This window comes from Austrofundulus limnaeus, unplaced genomic scaffold, assembly GCF_001266775.1.
Source record: "Austrofundulus limnaeus strain Quisiro unplaced genomic scaffold, Austrofundulus_limnaeus-1.0 Scaffold95, whole genome shotgun sequence".
Taxonomy (NCBI): domain Eukaryota; kingdom Metazoa; phylum Chordata; class Actinopteri; order Cyprinodontiformes; family Rivulidae; genus Austrofundulus; species Austrofundulus limnaeus.
This window is the reverse complement of record NW_013952497.1, coordinates 80775-91211: the sequence shown is the minus strand read 5'-3', so window position 1 is coordinate 91211 and position 10437 is coordinate 80775. Positions and strand designations below refer to the sequence as shown.

General features: G+C 38.6%; 2 protein-coding genes across 4 annotated transcripts in view; one reads left to right on the top strand and one right to left on the bottom strand.

The window, feature by feature from the left end:
* The window catches only part of slc33a1 (solute carrier family 33 member 1), a 9412-nt gene extending 4218 nt beyond the window's left edge, over positions 1-5194 (top strand). For all 3 annotated transcript variants that reach the window (XM_014012808.1, XM_014012809.1, XM_014012810.1), the window contains exons 8-9: positions 2264-2479; positions 2562-5194. In XM_014012808.1, coding sequence (XP_013868262.1) covers positions 2264-2479; positions 2562-2729 — 384 coding nt within the window. In that variant the 3' untranslated portion in view covers positions 2730-5194. The remainder of the gene's footprint in view (positions 1-2263; positions 2480-2561) is intronic.
* Positions 5195-6127: 933 nt separating this feature from the next.
* The window catches only part of rps6kb1b (ribosomal protein S6 kinase b, polypeptide 1b), a 9335-nt gene continuing 5025 nt past the window's right edge, over positions 6128-10437 (bottom strand). The window contains exons 10-15 of the mRNA XM_014012811.1: positions 9663-9770; positions 9413-9475; positions 9087-9164; positions 8757-8864; positions 8428-8540; positions 6128-6849 (exon numbers count right to left, since the gene is read on the bottom strand). Of these exons, the coding sequence (XP_013868265.1) occupies positions 6621-6849; positions 8428-8540; positions 8757-8864; positions 9087-9164; positions 9413-9475; positions 9663-9770 (699 nt within the window). The 3' untranslated portion in view covers positions 6128-6620. The remainder of the gene's footprint in view (positions 6850-8427; positions 8541-8756; positions 8865-9086; positions 9165-9412; positions 9476-9662; positions 9771-10437) is intronic.

The window sequence follows — 10437 nt, the reverse complement described above, 5'->3', positions numbered from 1 at the left end:
GTGTCACTTAAAGAGAGCTGTCCATTCTCAGAAACCATCAAACCTGAATGAAGTAGAGATGTTTTGTAAAGAAGAGTGGTCTAAAATACCTTCAGCCACAATCCAGACTCTCATTAGAAGCTATAGGAAGCATTTAGAGCTGTTATTTTTGTGAAAGGAGGAGCTACTAAATATTGAGGTAAGATTTTTTTTATGGTGCCCAAATTTATGCACCTGCCTAATTTTGTTTAACCAATTATTGCACACTTTCTGTAAATCATTTCAACTTCATTTCACTTCTCAAATATCACTGTGTTTGTCCCCTAGATGATATATTTAACTGATATTTTTAATACAAATATTCAATGATTCATAAAGGTAAATCAGGAAAATTAGCAAGGGTGCCCAAACATTTTCATATGACTGTACATGCCTGAACACACTTTCAACACTTAATTAAACTGGTTTAGCATTAGAACAGGAACATTGCACGACGACCTGACTTTCAGCCATAGGCTGGCCATTTATGATGACATAATTAAAAATAGGCGGAGTCATGTCCTGAAGATAATGCTATAATGAAGTAACTTCCTGAATTGAGGGGCTGAACGCAGCACTGAGAATAAACTGCCTTCAGTATGAACTCTTTTCACATTCAAACATTCATATGTTAGTGTATTTTCTAACTACGTAATACAAACACATGAAAAGGTAAAAACGAACACGTTTAATCTTTTTATTTCAGGTACATAAGGATCGGGCATCAAGAGGAGGTTTAGTCTTCACCCGCTGACTTTAGTCAAAAAGTTAGATTCTTGATCTATGTGTTTGTGTAAGACTCACCTGTTGTCTTGGTTAGCACCTTCCAAACATACAGACTCATCGGTCCCATGCTGTCGTTTCAGACTGCACTTTCAGTCAGACAAGACGCCTTTAGAATCATATCCTTGTGCTGGAAATTTGTGTTTTTATACAAATGTGACATGCTGACAAAAATGAGTCAGAATGAGGCTGCAGAGCAAAATAAGAGTCCATAAAGACACCTTTCTAGTGATCCCAGTAAAGTAGCACATCATCTTAATCTATGTTTCAGTTGGAGTTTTCTAACAGATCAGGAATTATTCTTTTAGTTTCTCTTGAACCTCACTATTTTTCGTTGCTGCCTGCCACAGCACTGACAAATCCTTTCGTATAATGTTCAGTATCATTGTAAAGCTTGGTCGTTCTTTTTTTTTAAGGGATCCATGATTAGTTGTAACATTAGACTTTATTTGATAAACATATATTTTAACTGTAAAATAAAGATGGTAAAAATACTGTAGGATGTTCAGTTTTTATCATTTTTAAACTAAAAGTTTAAAAATATATTACACAGACGGGGCCATTTTATTTTCACGCAAAACATTCTGGGTGACGTGGATATGTCCTTGGTGTGAGCGAGCTATATCCACCCTGAAGGTTAATCTTGGACAAATCTGACGATCGGTTCTTTTAAATGAAACCAGAGAGCGTTGACAGAGAGGAGAAGGTAGAAATGACTCAGCCTGTAACTGAAAACATGGATGGAGGACAACAGAGCTGCTTCATGGAAGAAGAACCTCAGCTTAGCCTGTTAGCTTTAGCATTAGCCCCGATGCTATCACCATATATATGTATTAGCTCAGCGCTACACATTCTCCTCTCGTCACTGAGCTCCTCCATCCACATGACAGAGAGGGGAACACAAAAATGACTCAGCCTGCAACTGAAAATATGGATGGAGGACCCCAGTTTAGCTTGTTTGTCGCGCTATCGCCGAGCTAGTACATATAAGGCAATATAATTTAAAAATTTTAAAAATAAAAATAAATTAAGGGTGGCTAAAGCTCGCTCACACCGAGGACCTATCCACGTCATTATTTACCCAGAATGCTTTGTGTGTAAATAAAATGGTCCCATCCATGTAATATATTTTTAAAACTTTTGTTTAAAAATTATAAAAACTAAACAGCCTACAGTATTTTTACAGTATTTATTTTACAGTTAAAATAAAAGTTTATCAAATAAAGTCTAATGTTACAACTAATTGTGGATCCCTTTTGTATTTGGCTAGATCGCGGTGATACCTGTCCAGAACAATAAACACAACTAACTTGTTGTTAGCCATGTGATAAACTACCATATTTAAACAGATTCTGCAACATTTTGAAGCTTTTGAGATAGAAAATGTAAAAATGGGAAGAAGAAGTAGGATTGTAGCGTTCTTCGTGTCTCATTGAGTCGCCCTCATGCCTTTTGCCTGCAGGTGGCGCTGTACAGCATGTATGTGGCCTGCATGGCCTTCCACGCCAAAGTGAGCGACCCCCTGATAGGCGGGACCTACATGACCCTGCTGAACACGGTCACGAACCTCGGAGGAAACTGGCCCGCCACGCTGGCCCTGTGGATGGTGGATACCCTGACCTCTAAGGAATGCCAGGGGGCCGCCGGTCAGAGCTGCGGCTCCGCAGCTGAGGCAGGGGTGAGTGGAGCCAGAGAGGTTGCAGTATTACAGCATGCAGTATCTGTGAAGATAAAAATCTGTTTTTTTCTTTTATCCCCAGCTGTGCGTGAAGGAAGGCGGCATCTGCGTCACAACCCTGGACGGTTACTACGTGGAGTCGGTGGTCTGCGTGGTGATCGGTTTAGTCTGGTGGGTGTGGCTGGGGAAGAAAATGCAGCGGCTGCAGGAGAAGAGCCCAGCTGCGTGGAGGTGTAGAGTGAACCAGTGAGTCGAGCACCTCGGGGCCGAACAGCGGACTCTGGACAGTGAGCCGGGCCTTCACACTCTGCAGTAAATGCTGGACGCGCTGTAAATCCATCTCAATCTGTCTGCTTGGTGTTTTTCTTTTTTTTTTTTTCGCTGCTACAACTCGAACATGTTGAAGTACACACGAATGAAGAAGCTTTTCTGTCTTCTCTGGAAGGAAACATGTGTCTCAAACTGTCCTCCTATTCTGAAACAACTGGTTAGTTTAGGTTAAAAACATTATTTTCAGGAGCTTATTTATGCAACACAAGTTGTGCTTCTTTTTCCTACTTTGTCTCCATTTACCTTCCATTACAGGAGTAATGAAAACATACAGATTAACTCAAACAGACTGAATGCACGTTTGATAGGTTTTATTAAGCTGTACTGTGGGCCTGTGCTATGAAGCAGGGCTACTCTTTGTTTTAAGTTTAATTCATCTGCTGTAGGGAAACCACCTGGATCTGCAGGTTGTGGGAAGTGATAAAACAACACGTGTAAAACTACTTACATCTTCAACAAAATTAAAAAAAAGACCAGCTTTAAAGATTTATTAAAATTTCTCACATAAATATTAGAAAATATTTTTAGTACACTAAGAGCATGAGTGTAGTCTATCACATTTACCAAACTACATCAAAGACGGACAATGTTTTTTCATGTGTGTGTGTTCAACTATCTTCTTACCAAAATCTCTCATGAACAGCTGGAGGAATTTTAATAACATTATCAGAGTAATCTTTAGATGTACCTCTGTAACTGATTAATCAATCCAGTTCAAAATGGGCCACATCTAATTAACAATTTAGTACAAAAAATATATATTTAAAATAACTTTTGTCGCACCTTAAGAGTAAGGCTGACTCTTTCTTGCGTGGCTCAAGAAAAGGCAAATGTCTCACAATTATTTAAAGAGATATACGTTTGTAAAACTTAGATCCACTACTGATAACAAGCTGATGACTGAAAACGTTTGTTTACTTTATCGGTGTTTCACATTCCTATTTTACTTTTTTTTTTTTTGTTGTTTATTTTAAAAGTTKGGTTTATTACCAGTGTTGTGGGCACCATTTTGGGGAGATCTTGACTGAGTCGGGACAGTTAACCAAATGTTCTGAACTGGTTGAACCTGCTTCGTAGTACAGTCCTCTGATCCGGTCCAGTTCTTTAGGGTTTCCGCAACGGGATCACGTTCTTGTGAACGCTCCTTTGTTTTAACTTGTGCCTTGATTGGTGTTTCAGAATCCTCAAACAGAGCTGAAGCTGTCGTGTTGAGATGAAGACGAACTGATAAGTACTTGTATTTCCAGTCATTAATTTAAACCAACAGGTTTCACCAGACTCCTTTAAAGAATATGATGTGCACTTTGTAATGAAAACTGTACTTAGAGAAACCGACTACCTTACCTTCAATAAGGTTTCTGTTTCTGYGACCAGTTATAGATTTGTTGAAGGCATTATTAGTCAGTTATATACAAGAAGGCACTCTCAACTTGCATATTTGGYATGATTTTATTTTAGGCAGCGTTCTCTGGTTTACTCAAGCTTTCTTTGCTACCTATTCAGTGTAACTTACTGTAATACATAAAACTGGGAACATACTGAACGTCTGTGTACTCTGTCTAAATCTGTAGTGTAAATCAACTATTTTGTTTTAGGCTCTGTAGGACAATAAAGGGTCAGTTCAGTTTTTATGAAATGGGGTTCTGTGGGAAGCTAGTCTGGGTTTGTTACAACAAATCTGATCTCGACATGTTTTGTGGCTAAGTTCTTATCAAACCCATATTATGTCACCAGTTTTACATTATTCCAGCAGGAATATTCTGTTATATTTAAGTGCCCCAAGCTGTGTGGATAGTGTTACAGCTAACTGCTACTGCTGTTTTGCTTGTAAATAACTATCAATTCTCTATATAAAAAAGAAATGGTGCAAAATTTTTAATGTTTTTAAAGTAATATTTAGATGAACGGCTATAAAATGATTTGCCATTGAAGTTGTTTTAAGGTGGCGTTTTAGTCTTGGCTCCACTTTGACTAGCCATTAGCTCATCAGTCCAGTCAGAATTAAACATTTATTTTTTTTTAATCAACAACAGGAGTGTTTGTCAAACTTTTCCACAGAACCCCACTTCAACTATTGCTTTAATACCAAACATGAAGGAGGAAAAGGAAGCTGCAGCTCTAAAATTCATTCTGGAATGTTTTGTGGTTTTTATATATATATATATATAATATCTGTTGCCTGTAATAAATTGTGGCTTTATCAGCAAACTTCAGATTTTAAACCATAAATATATTGTTTTGATACAACAAGCAAGAAATTGTTACATTATTATTATTATTATTCCTTAAATCAAACTATGACAACTGTCCAAATGCACAATCATTGTTTGGAAAAAATTAATTCTGATTCTGACTTATCTAATAATTAAATTTTTTCCCTGCAAATTTGTTAACGTGTTTATTCTTCATATTGGACGTTAAACTCAGCTCACAGCTTTAAAAACTCTCACTGCAGGACTTGTGTTGTGGCAGAGCTTCATCCTAAGAGCCTTTTTTGGCACCACTTTTCCTTATTTTAACAAATATATTTGTAGTTAGACTGGTGGTGATAAAACTCTTTGAGAATGGCAACAGGAATTATGTTTCCTTTGTGTTGGACCATCCTGTTTTATTCAATTATTTACTTTTTCATTTGCACATATTTTGTTTATGACTAATATCCAAGTCATTTAAAGGATTCAGTGATTATTCTGGAATACCACACAATCATTTTTAACAAATAAAGACAAGCACTTACAGGTCTCCAAGCCTTTTTGTCTGAAATATTAGAAAAAGTTATTCATACACAAGTATTTCTTTTAAATGTTTTATTTATAATTTTTCCTTTTGCCTTATTTGAGTTGGAAAATTTGGTTCCTAGGTTGTAGCTGACTGAGGCTGCAGAAGCTCAGTGGTTATCCTGAGGCTGCAGGTTCAAGCCCAGGTGTCAGGAAGAGCATCCAGCGTCAAACAGTTAGCAAATCTTTCATGTGAGTTCACTCGGTGGGGTGAACTCTGCAGAGAGGAGCAGCCAAAAGACAACAACAAACAAGTTGATGCTGATGCAGGAGGCCGTAAATGCTGCTCCAAGTCTTTGGAGCATTAACCCCTATTTCCATGAATTCCTGCGGTCCTGAGCTGCTGAAGTCCAGAGTCTCTTGGGCAGTCGGCTCAAACGAACAGAATCAGCTGGATGTTTGTGTAAAGCATGACATTGCATCAAGATGAATTATGACTGAAGGAAATGTCAAAAGACGCAGCTCATAGTGAGGTGCATCCGAAGAATCAAACAAGTCATTCACAATACCAATGCTGAAAAAAAAATCCATGCTCTCAAAATCACATGATCTATATCTCATTTAATGCATCCACTCTGTAAGACTATAAAACAAAGCTACTCCAATCAATGACAGAGCCTCTGGCTGCTCGTCACAGTCTCCATTTATAGTAATTCAGTTGGAGCCTGGAAGTGTCACAATCTTTCCGACAGATTTAGTTTTTTCAGTGGCGTTCACTGAAATATCCAAAAACACTTTGGACATCCTACAGTACACAGAACTGACTGTTTSAGTTCAAAGCCTGCCACATGATAAATAATCGCCTCAGATTTGTTTTTGCGTCTCAAAATATGAGAAGACGGAGGTCAACAGACGAGAAGTGTCCGAGGAGAAGCAGTGAGACGGTGAGGTCATCTTAGCAACGTGGCTGAAGCACGCACAAACTCCAGCCTGTGATGCGATAACTAGTGTGAAGTTTTTAAGATCTTCATTGTCTCGAGCATCCATACGGTTTTCTTTGATCCTTTGTTTAAAAAAAATAACAAAAAGAGAGGTCATAGGTTCATGCGCAAATGCTCGGGCCGCTTGGCCACCACTGGGTAGGCCTGCTGCTTCATCTGGTTGATCCCGGCTGGCTGGCGGATGGGAAGAGGGGCCGAAGCCTCGGAGCTGCTCGTGATGTCCATCTGCTCCACGGAGGACACGTCCATAGCCTGCTCCTGAGGAGACGGGAGGACATTTGGTCCTAAGCCAGGGAGGAGGGGGCTGCGAGCCCACCCTGGGCTGAGGTGACAAAGAAAAGAAGGAAATAAACTTTAGGGAACAAGTCAGTTTGGTACATGTGTAGTAGCAGCATCACGGTTAGGAATGGGCATCTATCTCCCAAAACAAAAAAGAAAAGCCACCATAGTTTATTTTAAAAATATAAAGCTGAAACTATGATTAGAGCTGAACTCAGTTTTACTGTCAGAGTTTGTGCAGCCCCTCAACCAGTGGTGGGCACAGTTACGCTAATCCACTAATAATGGAACTAGATTCACATTTAGCGAAGTCACTTTTTTGCTAACTTTGTAAACTGTTTAGCTTCTTCTAAAATATGTTCCACTAATTTTAAGTTCACTAAGAATTCACAAATGTAAAACTTCTTTTATGCCATTTATTATGAATTAAATAAAAAACTACCCCTTTCACAGGCAGTACTGAACGTGTCAGGCACCGAGTGTAGCATCTTTAGCAGCAACAGATGATCCCGCCTACTTTCAAATGAAACCAATAGAAAACAACAGGTTCACCTGTCTTCAACTAAAGGAAATGAAGACGTGTCACACAGATAGAGTGACAGACGTTTTAGCAGTTACCGTTAGCTTCCATCAATTGTTTTTCCAATCTGTTTAGCATTAGCGGAGCTGTGATTCCTGTTTAATGGATTAGTCATTAGTGAACATAACTTTTTGCTTATCTGTGCCCATCACTGCCCTCCACTTTCATCCACTGAACTAATTAAAAGGAAGGCAAATACAGATCCACAGCTAGCAGGATTAACAGCAGCACGTCTCCGTTTTATAAAAATGTGTTTCAGCTCCAGGACCTGGGTTCAGTAAACTTTAAATCACTGCTAGTCCCACCTGTGTAAGAGAATTATTTTAAGCAAAAACACAAAACAATCTTAGGCTCAAAATCATTAAGCAGCTGATGATTAGCATTAATTAGCTAAGACTTGCTGCTTTAAACAGCTCATAAATAATATAATAATAATAAAGTCCCAGCTGTTAAATCTTATGGCAAATCCTCTCTTCATTATACTGGGGTATTGTTATGGAACGAGTTACCTGAGTATATTCAGGTTACTGCCTGCAAGCCCCTATTCAAGTGTCGAGTCAAACAGTTCTTATTCCAAAGGTTAGTCAGGCGAGAATTAGATGATTATATTTATTATTAGTTTTTTTTTTATTGTAACTGATGTTATTTATGTGTAAGTGATTTTGTGTGATGATTATGTGCTGGACCACAATGGAAATAAGCTTTATGCTTTATTGTGTTATCCATTTATGTTAATGTTATTGTATASTATATGCAGTGCCATTTACATGATAAATAAAATGAATGAACGAATAAACACTTGTCAAAAAGAAATAATCTTGCTGTAAGAAGCATGAATTGCTGCTATTTAATCTTATATCTGGAGCAGTGGCTGCTAGTTGAGCAGGGGACCAGGACAGCAGTGTGGTGGGGAAGGGCGYTAAAAAAAAAAAAAAAAMCAACTAATAAATACAGACAAATTAAGTGTTTTTGCTTAAAATGCCCATCCCTAATCGAGTTCATCGTATTTCAGAGGAAGCTGCTGCAGATGAACAGACACACCTCAGAAGTGCTCTCGGGCTGTCCATAATCCGCCGAGGTGAGCGGATTTTTGGCTCGTATGAAAACCTCTCTTTGATGTTATCCAGGACTGATGGAGCAACATAGGTAAAACCCTAAAAATAAGAAGATAAAACCAGGCAGAAATGATGCACCGTCTCAAAGTCATCTCTTAATAACTGGCCACAGGTCTGACAAAATCAGCAAGAATGTAGCTCTCACTAAAAACACAGCAAAGGTCAAACTAAGAGAATATTTTTCACTGCAAAAGTGTAGGAAATTTATGAAAACTGTTACATTAAGGAAGCAAAAGTCAAGGTAAAAACTATTACCAGGAAGACTTGGTTTGCACTCTCACTGAGTGTAGAATCATCCGGGCTGTCCACTGGCGTCTGACTCGTGAACTTCGAGTCAAACTGACTCACATCGTCGGCCGATTGCTGCAAACAGAAAACAGGAAACGTACGGTGAGGAGACCGAAACATGAGCTCATCTCTCAGCTGTCAGGAGAAACAGGAGAAGACCCAGTTCCTGTCTTGTAATGGGAGCTGCACGACTTAATGTAGCATTACTATTTTACAACATTTCTCCAATTTCTCTAATACAACAGGAAACTGTGCATTATTCAGAGCTCGTTAAAGCGTGCTCCTGGTTACGCTCACCAGGATGGGCTTGAAGGGGGGCTCCACTTTGCGAGCCAGCAAGTCCTCCCAGTTGATGTGTCGAAAGAAAGGATGAGCCTATGGGACACCAAAACCAGAATATTATGTACTAAATTCAGCATGAATTCATTTTTTCTTTAAAACCAGCTCTTGACTTTTCAGCTTGTGTCTGAATATACAGAAGGTTTGATTAAACCACCAAATACTAAAAATACAACATTTACAACTTTTCAGTATACGCATACAGCTTGGCCAGAAATATTTTAGGAATTTAATTTTGATGTCTAACTAAATAGTAGTGCTTAGTGAAGAAGTCTTATTCTCACCTGCACTTCTGCAGCATCTCCTGGTCCTGCTCCCAGCCGTGATGAGGCGGTTCTCTTTAGCAACTGGATAATATGGAAAAATCAATAAAACAGAGTCAGGATCACCTTTCATGGTGTCGTGAGATAAATGTKTTTCAGTTCTGGTGCTGAAATAAAAGACTAGATTAAGACACAAAATACATAAAGAACTAGAATAAACCTGTTCATTCATKCACAAGTGACTGTGTCCAGAGAACAAACCAGTAAATACCCGTTTGAGGAGATCTCTGGCTTCTTGTGTGAGGTAGGGTGGAAGGCTGAGTTTGCACTTTAAGATCTTGTCGATGGTCTTTTTACGGTTCTCACCGGTGAAAGGAGGCTGCAGTCAGAGAAGACAAACAGTGACGACTCAAATATCCTAAAATAATTTTCATATCTGACACCCAGTGTTTCTCCTACCATTGTACAAGAAGGGCAGCCTAACTGCCCCCCCCCCCCCCAAAAAAAAAACCATAAAGTTGGGGGTGGGGGATATGAATTATGAGTCAGTTCTGACAGTGTTTTTCCTAATGCACTGCCACAATGACTTTCCATACTTTCTCGTATAAAACTGAAATATTGTTTACGAGGGATAAATTCTCATAATTACTCCCTCTTTCCTGCTCTACGTCACACAGAGCGAAGCACATAAATAACAGTAGTTGTTTTTGTTTCACACAAAAGTCTGAAAACTTTTTTTCCTGTTAACAGCAGAGATGAAAATAAGATGTGGACGTTCTCATAAATCTATCTCACCATTTTAACAATCTTCTGCTCTCTGCAAGGGCTGCAGATCTTTTTCAACACCATACTCAAGTTCACGTGTATGGCAGACCATTTTTACATGTAATCAACTTCAACACACTTACATATCAGGTATCTGAAATTGGTTTATGACATATTCGTTATTTAAGTGAGAGACATTTAGGATTCAATTAATGTCAATTAAATTGAAGATTTTTTCATTTTCAGTCATTTTTATTTTAAAAAGCTGCATACTCTTAATA